The sequence below is a fragment of the Colletotrichum abscissum genome (assembly GCF_030869225.1).
Source record: "Colletotrichum abscissum strain IMI 504890 chromosome Unknown Scaffold_12.1, whole genome shotgun sequence".
NCBI lineage: Eukaryota > Fungi > Ascomycota > Sordariomycetes > Glomerellales > Glomerellaceae > Colletotrichum > Colletotrichum abscissum.
In genome coordinates this window covers 472,194-488,367 of record NW_026850010.1, presented here as the reverse complement: position 1 = coordinate 488,367, position 16,174 = coordinate 472,194, and the positions used below count along the sequence as shown (strand labels likewise).

The 16,174-nt window shown below is 52.9% G+C and overlaps 3 protein-coding genes across 3 annotated transcripts; 1 reads left to right on the top strand and 2 right to left on the bottom strand.

The window, feature by feature from the left end:
- Nucleotides 1-802: 802 nt before the first annotated feature.
- Nucleotides 803-1,208, top strand: CABS01_05922 (cytochrome b5; the record flags this gene model as incomplete). The annotated part of the gene is made up of 2 exons (XM_060539290.1): nt 803-896; nt 1,051-1,208. The coding sequence occupies 2 exons, from the start codon at nt 803-805 to the stop codon at nt 1,206-1,208; spliced, it is 252 nt and encodes an 83-aa protein (XP_060404685.1).
- A 1,069-nt stretch (nt 1,209-2,277) lies between these two features.
- CABS01_05921 (kinesin motor domain-containing protein) lies at nt 2,278-7,565 on the bottom strand (the record flags this gene model as incomplete). Its single annotated transcript, XM_060539289.1, has 2 exons — nt 2,278-7,409; nt 7,502-7,565. The coding sequence occupies 2 exons, from the start codon at nt 7,563-7,565 to the stop codon at nt 2,278-2,280; spliced, it is 5,196 nt and encodes a 1,731-aa protein (XP_060404684.1).
- A 5,859-nt stretch (nt 7,566-13,424) lies between these two features.
- Nucleotides 13,425-15,864, bottom strand: CABS01_05920 (uncharacterized protein; the record flags this gene model as incomplete). Its single annotated transcript, XM_060539288.1, has 4 exons — nt 13,425-14,282; nt 14,338-15,215; nt 15,269-15,578; nt 15,670-15,864. Coding segments are annotated over 4 exons (2,241 nt in total), but the record flags the coding sequence as incomplete, so codon positions are not given.
- Nucleotides 15,865-16,174: the final 310 nt, after the last annotated feature.

Sequence of the window (16,174 nt, the reverse complement as noted above, 5' to 3'; positions counted from 1 at the left end):
TGATAGATGTGTGCAGGTACTAAGAGAGAGAAGATCCGCGTACCATGATCTCTACCCGGTATGGCCAACAAGGCTGTTATCTGCCCTCGGCATCGTTCCCATAATCCCATGTGCCTGATCGACCCTAGCAATACCCCGGATACCCTTGGCCCAGGAAGTAATTGCAAAACAAAAAAAGGCTAGAAAAGTAAAGGTCACACACACCCAAAAGCCCAGCATTACCAGCATTTCTATTCAAGGGTGGTACGGACACAAACTCCAGCGGAGCCTCGGATCTTTGCAAGCTGAGCTGTGCCGATGAGAAATGCGAGTCTCGTGATTTGCTCCCGCATTTCGCTACTCCAGGTTTCCTCCCGTGCTCCCCTCACCCTTGGGGCCTTTAGTGCCGGCGGAGTCAGGTCGCCCACCCCCAATCAGCAGCAGACGAATCGAATGACGTCGCCCCGTTGTTCGCGCCTAGATGAGCCGAGGTAAGTTTGACTCGACAAAAGGTGAGACGGCACACACAACCACGCGCGCGCCCAGCACCGCACGCACTCGGACCGGTGAGTGCAGTTCAGCGTGTGGTGCATTGCCGCTGCGACGACACCGAACAAACGCCAACACCAAACCCCGTGCTTCCCCCATTTTCGTCGTTTTCCTCTTCATCGACTCACTTCCAACTCTCCTCAACCTCACACCAACTTCTCACCACGCATCTCACGACCTATACCTGCAATACTACCAGTAGCCTGTCAACACTCGGCTTACAATAACGCAATTTACCGAACCCCTCACGCAACCCCTTCTAAACACCGCCAAAATGTCCAAGACGTTCACCACTCAAGAGGTCGCCCAGCATAAGACCGACAAGGACATGTGGCTCATTGTCGAGAACGGCGTCTACGACATCACAGGTACGGCGACCACTCACGCATCCTCATCATGGCCGCAGTTGGCCCCCCAATTTCCGCCAAGATCGCCTCCCGCTCTCTCTCTCATTCTCATCACCACACACGCTTCCTCGCCATCACCCATGATCTACTCCGTATGCTGACAAACTTCTTCCAGCCTTCCAATCAGAGCACCCAGGCGGCGAAAAGATCCTCAAGCGCTTCGCCGGCAAGAACGCGACAAAGGTGTTTTGGAAGTACCACAACGAAAAGGTGCTCGAAAAGTACGGCGGCAAGCTCAAGATTGGCGAAGTCGCCGAGAGCGCAAAGTTGTAATCCCTAAATCGACATTCATTCTTAGTTTAACTTCAGTCGGATTCATGTACCAGTTCTTGTATTGAGCATTTGCTTCTTATTTTCGGCCTTCTTTTTATAGCGCAATGGGGAGCGAGCCATGGACGAAGCAACGTGATCTCTCCCCGAGTACTCTTGGGTAGAATTCGACGGGCTGTGGGATCTATCCATGGATATGGGTTCAGCTGATTCGTGCAGAGTCAATGCCGTCAGGGCGCGCGAGACCTCTGCGTCCCGGGCAGCTTCGACACCTCTCTGGGTGTAGAGAGCGGCTAACTTCGTCGTACATTACCAACCTCGGGGACAGATGAGCACGTATGATTGGTGCGGAGGAGACTCTGAATGGGCTATGCCGCAACGCATTGGCGAAGACGGTAGACGTAGACATCTAAACGGCTTTGAAGCCATGTGTACGCCAGAATAGACGTTTATTTCCCACACCCCAGAAATTAATTCCATTAACTCGACGATCTTGCTTCGAACCATTTAATCATTAGATATATCTTCGTAAAACTATATGCAGTATCCAAGCAGCTTGACTGTGGAATAACATCGTGCAAGCCCTCTCACCTAGCCACAAGCCGGGGATCCAAGTCTTCGTAGCAGCCAAGAAGAACGAGCGCAGATTGCCTCAGGCTGGCCTCATTTGCATCCCCCTCTTTTCCCAAGGGGCAGCTCTCTGTCTTTGTCTAGATTTTTGTGTCATTCGTTGTGCCGCAGGTTTCTTTCCTGCGTGTCCGTCCACCTCGTCTATAGCCAACCTCTCCCAAACCAAAAGACAATTATTGGCTGTCTTCCGACTTCCGTCTTCCGTCTCAGCTCTTCCTCCTCCTGCTCTCTCCCCTCCGCAATCCTATTTTCCAAGCCATAGAGGGTATACTGCAAGTCGTGTCGTGCGTTATACAAACGGAACAAAGAGAAAATGTGGTTGAAATGAGCGTGAGCCCAATGCTCATGCAATGCCGTCGTTTCAAATTGGGGTTTCGTCTTTCTAGACTGGTAAGATAGGACAAAAGAGGTTCGTTGATGAACTCATGACTGGTCCCCAGAATCAGTACCCGCCGATGAGGGAATCATCATACCTATCGGGGGTGCCCGATCCGCTGCCGTTGGCGCTGTCGCTGCTCGAGAAGTAGCTCTGGTCGATGCGGAAGATCCAGTCCATCTTGTCCCGCTCGCTACGTGCGGCAAACAGCCAAGTATTGTCCGTGCCGTAAATCGCGAAAACTCCAGCTTGCAGTCGCTCACTTAGCCTTTGCAAGCCTCCACCAGGCCCGTTGGCTGCGCCACCTGTACCGGTGCCTGTCCAAATGGTTGAGATGACACGTCCAGACGCAGTTCGTCTATGGCTCGGGCGGAATTCTTCTACACTGCCATTGGTTTGCGAACCCGTGTCATCGTCGTCACCCGACAAGAGCCCGATAACGCCAGGCTGGCTGTCGACGCGTGAGTTTCGTAGGCTGACGATGGCCACTTCATCCCCATCAGTGACAGAATGGATGTGCAGGTATGGCCGTCGCAGTTCTACAAATCTTTTAACCCATCTCGTAGAGCTGCTGTTAGGAATTAGCAGATAGCCGCCCTTGAGTACCTTGGGGTTCTTCGGAACTCGGATAATCGTAGGGATCAGGCTCGGCGGAGCGGAAGCCTCCGGTGCAGAGCCGTCCGTCGGCGGATCAGTATTCGTTGGGCTGAGAATCTGCAGCAGCGGATCAGGGTACTTATTCCAGAGCTTGATGCATTTCTCAAGGATGTGCTTCTCTCGCTCAGGTATCTCTGGTTCTTGAGGTGTTTGCACTGCCTCAGTTTCCCCCTCTGGCTGTGGCGTTTCTTGCCCGTCTCCGTTGAGAAGTTCGTCGTCCTCTGGCACCTGCGAGCTCTCTGGTGTGTCGTTCAACAGATCGTCATCGTCGTTTTGATACGTGGGTTGAGGCGGCAGGTCTTCTTCTGGTGTCTCCTCCTCTGTCGCCTTCACCTTCGGCTCTGGCAGACCAATCTTCTTGAGGAGGGTCTGCACTGCTCCGATTTCCGCAATTCGCTTTCTCTTCTTGCGAGAAAGAATGAAGTCGCTAACCAGGGAGACTCCTCGGGGGGTCCAGGTAGTGAGCTGCTCTTCTCCTTTCACGTAGTCGTGCTGGCTGCTCATCCGCCACAAGTCGCCTATTCTCTTGATAGGAGCCGGCCGCATCGACAGTGTGAATATAGCACTAGTTGCATGAACGAAACGGACGCTTTGCCACAGCGAGGAGAACATTGACGTCTGTCGCACCCATGATCTTGACATGATTTGGCAGCAGACATGCATCGCAAACTTCATCGGTTCCGCAAACTTGCTGGAACTAATCTCCCAGGCAACCGTCATCTGAACACGATACTTATCCGCGGTGACTCTATCCAGAAGCAGGGAGTTGTGCAAGCTCGAATCCCATTGGCCGGTTAGCGTGATGCTTCGAGTACCGTTGGCGTTATCGCGGAAGGCAGGCTTGTTGGCGAGCTTGAGGGTGACGGTAGGTGACGTTGACGTCATATCTGGCGACTTTCCTGACTGATCGAGAAGCTGAACCTTACCCACCCTCAGATTCATCGCGTCGTCCCAGGGCAGAGCATCGCCAGAACTGTGCGTAATGTTGATGGCAATGCGGCGTTGGAGCCCTTGGTGAAGTTGGAAAGTACCGCCGTCCATCTCACTCGTCTGGGCTACTTCAACGGGTGCGTACTCTCCTTCCTCGTTCAGTTCGAGAATCTGTATCCTTGCCAATACGTCGTGCTTCTCTTCGGTGAAAAATTGTGACTCGGCGATGCGCGCTCCCTTGCCTTTTCCTCTGGACAATGGTACAGCATCGCGCATGTCATCCCAGCTCAGTAATTTGTCCAGGTGCATTGCTGAAACTTTGGCGAAAATAGCTGCTCTGAGGGTGACGGTTTGCGGGCTGAAAAGAGGAACGCTCATACTATGTACGCTCTCAAAGCGGATAGGCCCTTCGTCAAAATCTTTGACCCACTGTGTAGTGGTGATGCCATCTTCCTCCGAGACCCCAGGGATGAACAGTTGAGCATGAACCTCCGTGCCCTCTCTTTCGGCGAAGCCGACCATTTCGTGCATCACAACATTGAATTTCAGCGTGTTGGATGGTGCTCTAGCGTGCGATGGCTCCAGCGAAAGCTTGATCATGCCGATGGCATGGGACGTATGGGGAGAGAGAATATCCAGGGCGAAGTCTTGAACCCTGCTTTCAAAGACAGCCTTTAGCGGCACGTCGACCTCTCCTACAAGCGTATACTGCGGCATGCAAGTCTCGATGAAGGGGTTATCAAGACTCAAGTGCTGAGCATACTCTGGCTGGTCAAGATACTGGTGCATTTGCCGCATTTGTCTAACCCGGTCGTGTAGCTTCTCCAGACTCCAAAGGTGCACAACGCAGTTCTTGTAGTCAACAACGCGCACGCCGATGCATGGCTTTTGTGTTTCTTCGAGGGGGATGTCGTCTCCTTCGCCAGTCAACCCATTCAGAACCATGTCGTAGGTAGAGCAAAGGGAATGGCCGAGGTCCACGACAGTGAATTGGAAAACTACACCCTCGTCAAGCTCGTTGCTCATGATCTGCGCTTCCTTCAAAGTTGAGGCGTGTTGCAGTACTGCTTCTGCCATGCGAACGTAGCGCCTAGTCCGCCACAGCTTCACGACTTGCTTTGCAGTCTCGATTTCTTCGTCGGAGAGCTTGGGATTTGCCTTTGGCCTCTTCAAGGGATCCATTTTTTCGAGCTTCTCTTCGAATTGGCGACGTTGCACCTCCAATTGTTGTTGCATATCCTCCTTGAGTGACTGTAAGGTCTCTTCCATCCTGACCTTTTCCTTCTTGATCTCCTCCACTTCGACGTTGGCCGCTTCAGCTGTCTTAAGCTGGTCTTGGTACTCCTCTTTCTGTCGGTCAAGCTGAGATTGCATCTCCTCTCGCACTTCCCTCAACTTGTCGTCTACTTCACCCTGCTTTGGAGTCGAGGGCATCGTGAGGGCGGTATCGAGAGAGAAGTTATCAATTGTGCCAGTCGACATGTACTTTTCTCGAATCGGATATGAGGTGACAGATTCCGTGTCATCATCCCCATCGCGAACGTTGACACGCTCGGCACGCGCTCGTTGAATTCCTTCGAATAGTGCATTGAGCTCCTCGTCAGTGAGACTAGCCAAATTTTGGTTCGGGCCCAATATAGCTTCTGCTGCCTCTCGTCTTGCAAACATGAAGTCGTTGTCACGTCCAGCACGAAACGGTATCGGAGAGTCCGGCCGACTGTCGCCAAAGTCTGAACCAGCTTTGCTCCAGTTCCGTTCGTGTCCTGGTCGCGGGCTGACAGCTGGCGTCGGCATGCTCTTTTCGAGATTCTGCAACTGACTAGCCGTCACAGATTGACGCAAAAGGTTCTTGTCTGCTCTTTCCTTTTGGGCTTCCATAGGGTGATTAAAGCGGAAAATATGGAAGTCACCCAAAATAACACGATAACCGGAGTGCAGCTGTTTAGGCTCCTCGATTCGTTTGCCGTTGACCATGACAGACGCTCCCTCCTTCGGAATGACCATGACGGTACCGTCGGGTCCGTTTTCGAAAGCGCAATGGTCGTGCATGATACGAGTCCCGTTAAGACGAATGTTTGCTTGATTGTCAGCATTGGTGTCCATATTTCCAACCGTGGTCAAACCTGGCTTGAGGTTGTACACTAGACACTCGGCAAGTAGCGGATCGTCTGAAAGGTTGACCAAATGGGGCATCTTCTTCGGAGTGGAAAGTCCGATGAAGCCCTTTTCAATGCTGATACCGAGTTCTTCGAGTGCAGCCTCTCGCTCCTTGTGGATCTCCTCCGTCTTTTGCAGTTTTTGCTCCCAGGTCTGATTGAGATCTGTCAACAGCTTTTCACTCTGATTAAGTTGCTCTGCAATCTCGGCCTTGGAAACCTTCTTCACAGCGCCATCGCTAGATGTAATCGACACGAATTGCTGTTCTAGAGGAGTGCCTTCCGGATAGACCTCTTCTGAAGTGACGGTACCGCCGGCAGCTCCTCCAACCGCGCCTGCCCCAACACTTCCTCCCCCTAGTTGACCTCTCAGCAGAGCAAGCTCTTCCTTGAGTTCTCTGATCATACGGGCGTTGGCATCCTCGTTGACGACCGCGTGGTTCTTGATTCTCTTCGCGGAGTCGGCGTATCGCAAGGTACTGAGGGTTTCGTCATAGTTGATGTCTGCTGGACTGATGGCTGCAATCATGGCCGTCATACTGTTTCCACCTAATGAGTCTTTGAGCAGCCACGTGAGAACACTGTCTCGATACGGAACTTGTCCACCGGGACCCTTCTTCTTTTTCCCAACGGAAATATCTGCCAAGGCTGAGATAACTCGACCCAGGGAAGATAGTGATCTGTTGATCTCTGCACCTTCCTTCAGTCGAGCACCTGTGGCACCAGTTGATGTGGCTCTTTCTGAACCAGCCAAGTCAACCAGACTAATTTTGGCGACCTTTTCCATTTCCATCTTTGTATCAGGGTCGAATCTTTTCTGGGTGAGCATCAAGGTGAAAACTGCGTGACTTCGACTTGACGTCTCGTTCATGTTTGTTGCGGCGACAGTTCTGGCCTTGTTTCCCTCGTCCATCAGGTGCTCGATCTCCTGAAAGCTGCCAACGACCAGCTTCGCCAAGTCTTCGACGTATGGACCGGTTGACGGATGCTCTCGAACCTTGAGGTTTCCTTTCGTTGCTGGATTCAACAAATCTCGCACTCGTTCGTTGTAAATTTCGAGGTATGAGACCTCGACCGTACACCGCAAGTGCTTATCCTCTTGCAAGGCTGAGATCCTCCTAAACATATCTTGGCAAATCATTGGGATGATACCAACTTCCTTGCCGTATCCCATCATGGAATACGACTTTCCGGAACCTGTTTGGCCATAGGCGAAGATACAATTGTTGTAACCGCCGAAGGCGTTCTCGAGAAGGGGCTGACCAAGGTCGTCGAATAGGTTGTCTTGGCCGGCATAATGGTTGTCCTTGCGATCAAATGACCAGTACGATCTGTCGAAGGCGAACACTTTCTGGCCAGCGTCTTTTGCGTTTTTCGCGTGAGCTTCGGACGGCGGGGTAAGGACGGTCTGGTTGTCTTTCATCTCGATAATACATTTTGAGCCACGGTCGATCTCTGTATAGTGGTCAGCATGTCGGTCGACCGCATGTTCCCGTTCGCGCACCCGCTCAAGGGGTACGCGGAGACGTCGCAACTGTGATCCGTACCTCTACTATTGAATGGTCTCACTCTCACCACCACCTTAATGTTTCCACCACCTGCGGGAGCCATCTTTGCGACTGGTTTTGGGGCACCTGCCGCCCAACTTCAAGGCAGAGGTTGCCAATTGTAGGAATGGCGGGCCTTCAGCCAAAGCCTGTTCGTTGATATCGTCCAACAGCCGTCGGCCACTCTTTCTGACGAAACAGCGGTAAAGCTTAGATTGTCGATATATGGTCTGCTTTTGGTATTGAAAGCGCCTTCATGAGCTGCCCCTAGATCATCATCCGAGCGTCGAAGGGGGCGGGCGGTCTCGGTGGGCGAAACCGGGGGATCGTCAAGTGGGATTCTTTCGATTTCGATGGCCAAGTATTCCTGGAATGATGCAGCTGCAGGTACAGGCCCCGCAAACGATGTCGTTGCGTCCGATGGCGGACAGCAGTTCTCCGGTCGTAACTAGAGCGTCTTTTCGCACAAATTCAGAATCGTTTCGGCGTGTCAAGTTCGTGATCACGTAGTACAGAAAGGGGATCTGTCGTTGAGCGGGATGCGAAATGAAGGGTACGGAGTACTTCGATGTCAACAAATTTCGGAAAGGACGCGGTCGCGCACCGCATGACGGTCCTCTGCAGGGAACTGATTGGGCCGGAAATTAGCTTTGGTCAGGGTCACTTCACGTGCCAATCCGCTCAGCAGGGTGACGACCACCAGCCGTGCCACATTTCAGTGTTTAGTTTGGTGAGGGAGGTGCGCCCCCGTACGCCAATAGCAGATGACTAAGCCAGGCGAACCATGGCCCCGGCGCGGCGTTCCTCAACGTTCTGCTGCTAGGTAACTTAAGACATCAATTCGCAATGCAAACGAAGATTCAACATCACCCTTCAACACGTTGTTTGCTCATTCTTTCATTCTCTACTAATCTATCACACTGATCGATCCGAGATTACTGCAGTATGCACCTTCATGAGCCCACAGATCCACTTCCCCCGCCTTGTCTACTTTGACAAGTGTTTAAAGTTACAGCAATGCTCAACCACTGAAACAATCAATGAACTCAAGAACGCAAGTGCCTCGGGCAATTTCTCTCTCTACATCTGCAAGCGGATATCGTCTTAGCATGCCTCCTCATCGGCGCCAGCAATGTGTTGCTGGGGAGGAGTCATTCTCGACTCGACCTATTGGCCAACCCTTTCTGCCGCCTTGAAGTCTTCTATGCTCAGCTCCCAGCATCTGCGTATCTGCATACTTGCAGTACCGTCTTTGCCTGGCAGAAGTTCATCCCAATCTGCGGTACCATCACCTGGCCAATCCCTGTCAAGTCAACAAACAGAATGCGGTTACGACGGCGGGATCGTGTTGATTACGAACTAGAATTCTTCAACGCGCAGAATAGCGGGCGGGTTCCGGCAGGATCGCACATCTCATGTGCGGGGTCGTTTCGATGATCTTAAGATCGCCTTAACCGCTTTTACACGCCAGCATAAGTCACTCAACGATAGCCTTCCTTCGGTCCCAAGGGTCACTCGACCAAGGCTGAATGCGAACAAGTGTTCGTCCAATCAACTTACAAGATCCAACCAACATCAAATCGGGTGTCTACCAAGAGAACCATTGCGACAGCATTGAAACTCTTTTGCTGGCCCTCTACAATTTACATCGCCCATTGCGCCAACCACACCTGGTTCTTCGTGTGAATTGCAATGTTGCAGAAAGACGTCGCCTCGTCTTTCCAACCACCATTATTGCTGCAGGCCGAAGTAGGCTCTTTTCGCCACAGAGGAAGCAGAGAGCCACCCAACGTTGGGAGAATCAATCGGGCCCCGAAGTCTTGATCACCTAGTCGTGCCTTGTTTTACTCCGTTGAACAGAGCGAGTCCAATTGCAGTGGCATATCACATGGCGTGACACCTTGGTATGTCACTCTTGAATCATCCTCGGCGTATCGGCCTAGTTCGACCATCAACGATTCTCTACGGAAACATGATCTCATTGAAATAGCCAACTATCTGCACTATGCACAAATCAGCACAAGTTGTTGAACCAGTAGGAGCTACGGGCATACGACGTTATTCCCAAGTTAGGCAGGTCGGAGGGAGCTTGCCCTGCGAAAGAAGCCCTTTATATCTGCGACAACTAACGAACCCTTGAGATGGAGCACATCCCCTTTCCCCGGGTCTCGAAACAAAACTCCGAAGATAACCTTCGAGACAAGTCTTTTTGCAGCCCCCCCCCCCATATCCGATGCTTGAACCTGCATATTCGGCGACATCCCCCGGTACACGAAGGCGCGGGCAACAAGGCTCTGCCTTGATCCCTAGCCCGACAGCCAGCCCCCAAAGAGCCAAGGGCTCAAACCACTATGGATCTACAAAACAACCAACCGAGTGTCAGCCTTGGGTGGTTCTGAAGGAGGAGAATTTTGTCATCATCCTCCACTCGTCTGGAACAAGATATATCTACGCGAATGCACGAAAGACTGCAAAAAGCCCCTTCCCCACTAACCTTGTGCCAAAAAAACCCTTCTAGAACCCCTTCTTACGTCGTGTCGCCCCGTCTCAGAGGCTTGAGATCCCTCCCTCAACTCAAGCCGGCGCACCGGATGGAACGTCCGGGAGGTGACGGAGTCACAAAGGCATAGAGTCACAGACAGGCGGGCTGCGCTTCATCAACTCGGACCCGGGCAACTCTAGGCCCGGTTCATCAAGAAACGGCCCCAGTGTTCCAGAACAAGCTTGTCGAGATTCTGCTTTCCCCCCACATGCCCGCCAACTTGACCAACACTATCCGTAACACTAACACCGAAGGACCTCACCATGGAAAGCCACAATCGGAATCGACACCCCGCCTCGACCGCAACAGCTCTCCATCATCTCTGCCACCTCGTGCGGGTGGCGGATACTCCGGCCATCTGTCTGTGACTGGCAGCTGCTTTAAACACAATCCCTTGAAGGGATCGGGATCCTGGGAAGGCCAAGTCAGCCACACGCTGCACAGCTCCGCTTCCTGTCTGCCAAAGCGCGACCCGTTCGCGTTGGCCGCCCACCTTCAAGATAAATGCGGCAAACGAGAAACGCGAAAAGAAGAAAAGAGGACGTTGGTGTTTCCAACGCTAGCGTTTCGCCGTTTCTGCCTAGCCTTTAGGCGAGTTTCTTCCCTCACTACGGGCAACGAACTAGAACCGAATGGTGATCGTCGTGTACTTGGTCTAGCACGTCACGAGGTACGGACGCTCTGCCCCCCTGACTAGAACATTCCTTCAGCCTGTCAGCCTGTCACTAGCGAATCGACATGGGTGCGTTCGAAGTTTCCCCCCTCCAGCCTCCAGGTCTCTCTGACAGACATCAAATCCCTCCGGTTCATCCGTGCCGGATCCGGGCGCGACGCCGTTGGCCACTTTCTTTTCTTTTTTTTCTCGCGAAGAAAATCCCGGGAGCAAGCCACCAAACGGGGATCCAACTGGAATATGACCTAGCCGTTTCTTTGGCTACTGGCACTGATAAAAAGTAAACGGTTCTCAAACGGCGTGTGCGCCTCCCCGAAGGCGGGCTGCGAGCGGGCGTCTCTCCCGTTTTGCACGCGGCGCATTTCGAATCGCCACCCCCGGATTATGTACGGAGACTTTTGTATCCCGCGCATTGCAGCAATAAGCTTTGTGCCGTCATGTCACATTATGTGAAGCAACTAGATGGCTGCCCCGAACCGTCATGAACCTCGCCCTCACTCCAGGGCATGGCACCAACCAAACCAGATCACCCCTTACGAAGCGTTCGCCTCCATACAGCGGTCGGAAACTAGCACCTTATCCGTACGACTGAACGGTGCCTGCTGAAGGATCGACAGGCACTGTAGTAGCCGCAAGGTTGCTCTAACAGACAAGACTTAACCTGAAGTGCACTGGGGGCGCACTACCCACCAGCGCAACATCGCAAACATCAAATGACGAGATTGCCATGAACCGAAAACCTAGCTGATATACCCGCTGCTTGGCAAAGCGTAGCGGGCAGCCGCAACCTAACTCTCTCCTTATAGTGACGCCCCTGGTGGGAGGGAGGTCTCTCCCCACAACGAGTGCAGCGCAACCAAGCCAAGTTAGCAACTTTGCTACGGAACGTGCTAAACCAAAGAAACGGTTACACGCGTGGGCGCGCGCGCGCGCACCATCCCGTTCCCGCCGCCTCTGAACCTTCAGCGTCCTCATGGCTCTGGATTCAAGTTAGGATCACTCAGCCCGTCTGTATCGTGGCGCCGGAAACGACTCATGACAAAGTCGCACCAGCCCCACAAACCCGCACCGATCGTCGTTGCGCTCCTGCAACTCTACCGTCGCCGTGAACATCACCATTTCTAGTGTGTTTTATACGCAGGATATTCAGATACGGATGCACGAACTTGGCTGTCACGCTGCATTTCATCTATGCAACGCGACACCCTAGGAGGGAAATCGGTCACGCCGAACGTCCTTGGCATCGAAACATGATCTGATCTGGGAAAAACGCTAAATCATGTTCCCCGCTTGGCGTTGCTTAAACGCTGCTTGGTCTTTTGATAGCAAGACTTTGGGATCAACTAATAAAAGATTAGGATGCGACTAAATCACGTCAAATGAGCTTGGCACCCTTGCGGCACCGGCAGCGGCGGCGGCTTCATTCACGTACCTACGCTATCGCGCAATTGCGGTAGCGTCTTTTCCGTCGGCCGTAGTCAATGACAGATCACCACTGCCCGCTAGACTCCAAAATGTGTCCTGTGTCTTGACCTTTTTTTCTATCTATATCTCATTAGAAAAACTCAAGATGGAACTAAATCAGACAAAAAGCTGTAGTATTTGACTCAAAGGCACGACGTCGCAACACACACACACATACCACCCGCCCACATAGTAATACACACGGCCTGTAGAATAGAACGGTAATCAAACGGTACGACGCGCAAACTCTGCAGTCGTAAATCACCCGATAGTCTATCATCCGTTCATCGGAGCGACGTCAACTCTACGTAATTGACAGTCTCCAAAGTTGTTCAAACTCTACTTTCCGGTGACTGTTCCATTTCGCAAATCATCTCTTTCCTTCGACCCGCCTGAAGTGTCGTCGGTGGAGTTCAGTCAAGATAAGGTACGCCTCATCATGTAAGTCATAAAGTTTAGTGTGCTAGAGTTTCCATGGGGCTTTGCTTTTTGGGGGGTGGCGGTCCCTGGAGATCCTCATGTGGATACACTGGAGAGCTTCAGCGTTGTTGAAGAACACCCTTTGAACGGAAAAAGAAAAAGTGAGACAGGCCGAGGCAGGGACCCGGAAACCCTGTTAGAGTGTTGTTGTGATGAGGCTCATCACGGAATCACGTTTAATGTATTGCAGAATTGGTGACTGTGGGTTTTGGAAATTTGTTTCTTTTGATTGTCGCTTCTTCCCGTGGGAAGGGACTTTGCGGTACAGATGGCACACTGCGACCACTGACCGTGATGATCTAGCTTACAAGGTTGCACACAACCGGTATTGTAACATGAAAAGAAATGGCTGTCTGTCCACGCCGGGGCCAAGACATTTTCCCACAAGAAAAGGATCGCACCGCCAACACCCAATAGATGACCATGCAATATATAATTTCGGTATAGGGAAACGACAATGTGATGAAGGGAAGGTGGTAATGTGGCGCCGGCCAATAAATGAAACAACTAGTAATAGAACAGAAGAAAAGGAGCGTCGCGGACGGGTATCAAGTTGGTGATGATAATGTAGCAAGAAATAAAAGCACTTCTCGGGAAAGGAAGGTAATGGGTCAGCCGTGAAGTCGTTTGAGACGTAGGGAGCGTAAGCGTTAAATGAATAACGGTTTCGAAACAGAACAAGATTGAGATGAAATGGAATGCAGTATAGTTGCTGTTGCCGTATTGGACAAGCAAGATGGGGTAGAGCTGAGGCTGGCTGGCTCCTAGCCTCGGAAAACGGCACTAGTGAGGAAGATGGCTCCGTCGTCGGCCGGGCTATCCTTGGCTGGAGGGGAAGGCGCGCGAGGAGACGGGATGGTGTCCTTGGTGTCCTTGGCGTCGGTGGGCTTCTCATTTGCGAGCCCACTGAGAGCCTCATGGCTGCGTGCCCGATGGATCTCCTTCTGTTCGTCATCCGACAGGGCCGCAGTGGCCTCAGTCTGGTTTGCGGCAGCGCTCATCTTGGTGATCTCATTCTCCACGTCGGCCAGAAGAGCGTACACGTCGCTGTCGGCATAGATGCGGATGCTTTCCATGCCGGTGCGGCGGTGACTGAAGGAAGAGACATGCTTGTCGACCGAGGCAACGGGGCACTCCTCGATCACGGGTTGCTCGACGATGGTGCTGGGGACCTGGGCAACGACCCGTTGTGGTGAAGGGGAGCTGCTAGCAGTGTGCGAAGAGAAGGAGTTCTTGGTGGGGCTTCGAGGAGGAGTGGAGATGTTTCCAACACCCACTGGTGGAGGCGGGCGGATGCCCATGGCGAGCTGCAATGACTCGCTCGCGGCCGTCGCGGCGGGAGTGGGGAGGGTAGCTGCGGCAGCGACGTGTTCCAGAAGCTTTTGGCGTACCCGTGTACGACGGTTCTCAGCCTGTTCCAGCTTGTTCACCCAATCGTCGATCGACGTATCGAGCTCAGCGAGAGCTTCCTCTTGCTTAAGCATCGAGTCTGTGCTAAATCTAGCCGTACGAGGAGAGCGGAGATACTGGCAGATACGAGAGTGCAGATTGCGCCGACCAGCTCGCAGAGAGTTGTAGGTGCGGCGCAGATACTCGGTGCGCTCATCGAGCTGACGAAGTTCCTGTGTATACTGTCAGTTTTCGCTGTTCGATAATGAGGCACAGAATGACCCTTACCCTTGAAAGGAGCTCAACATCCTCCTTCCTGAGTACCTCAAATCGGGAAGCCTGTCCGAAGGCCTGCTTTTGCAAAGCTGCCAGTTCGTCTTGCTCGATATGGCTGGGTGCCTCGCCGGCTCGGAATCCACTAGGAAGCTCTTCGAAAGCCCGGCGTTCAGCACTCTTATTTCTTGTTGAGCAGCTTCGCTTGGGGATGAGACCATTGTTGTTTCGTGATTCGCTTCGCTTCCGTGGCCGTCCCCGGTCCATGATACTACCAGACTCAGACTGACCTCTCCTGTGGCTGTGAACAAACGGCCTTTGTGTGCCGTCGTTACCAGGTGACGCAGAGTTCTCGCTCTTGAGCTGGACAGGGGTGGCTGCGTCTTGGCTGTAGTTCAACTCCCAGGGCTTCGTCGAGCTACGTTCCTCCATAATGGGAGCAGACACGGGAGTTGTGGCGGACATAAAAGTTGGGCAGGCGGACAACGGAGTCGTGAGGGCGGTTGAGGCGGTCAAAGGCGTATACGGAGTTCGGGCAAGTGATCTAGGTGAATCATCGGCGCGGGCGGAATACTGAGAAGAGTCTTGGCCGGTGCTGCCGGATCGCATGCGATTGTGGGAGATTTGTCTGGCAAGACGCGGCACGTTGCCAATGTGGGTAGGAATGACGAGAGGCGCCAATTGCTTCGGCGAGGCGGGTTGGCGGGGAGTCTGGCTCTCTGAGGTAGATCGTTGGTGTCGGTCTGGTGAGCGGGCTGGAGTGGTGCAACCAGATCTATCGGCGTCGGCCGCGGCTATCGATGAGACGGATCCGTTCGATTTGTGCTGTTTGATGTGGTGTCCTGGTGCGCTAACAGATCTCTCGTGGAGCGGTGGACGTCCCGGAATAGTGGCTATAGCTTGTCAGCTATGTATTGCTTGGTAAAGCTGAAGGGCAGATACTTACGTGAATCCATGGGAACCTCTTGGACAGTCGTCATGGGGCCCAATTCGGGGATGCTGACTTTACGCCGTCTAATGAGGTTGTGTTCCTTGATGCGCAGGCGGAGTGAACCGCTGCTGGTGCAGGGCTTCTCGGTCTTGTCGTTCTGTCCCATGGCGAGGGCGAAGGCTTGCTCGGGGTCGAGGCTCTTGTTTGGTGGCCGTTGCTGGCGATCCTTTGGGAAGAGCTGGTACTTCCGGGTGTCTGGGTGGTGCATCCTCCACACGAAGGGCTTGTGATCTGATGATGATGACAATGGTGGTGCTTGTGATGTCTGAGAGAATCCCAAGACGTGGTCAGCTAAAGAATAACTCATAGGTATAGAGGACGTGTAGGTAGTTGGAATAAAAGAGCGATGTCCATACCGAATCCATTGGGGGTAGTGGGGAGGGCGGCTTCGCTATATACGGCGGGTTGGCGGACTCGCCTTCATCGAGCATACAGCTTGCGATGTGAGCCATTGAGAGAAAAGGGACAGGGTTCTGAGGGTGAGGGATAGATGACAGCTGGTACAGGTCAGGAGTAGATCTGGCACAGCTATAGCCAAGGACAGGGAAGCTATAGGTCCCACGCTATAGTAAAACAATGGCACCTTGGACGAAGAAGTCGAGCAGTGAGGCTATATATGTCTTATGCAGTGGAGAGGAACCCGACTGGAGAAGAGGGAAGAAAAAAGCTCGACTTGAACTTGACATGGGGGTCCCCTTCGGTTGCTTCGATATGCAGGTCGGTCTGTTTTCTAACAGGGAGCCTTGACTCTTTCTCGACCGGGAGGCTATGGGCCCTGGGCCCTGGGCCAGTATGACAGGGGGGGATGCAGACGTGGGAAAAGACAGAGAGAGAAGAGAGACCAGGGGGTGTGGGGGGGAC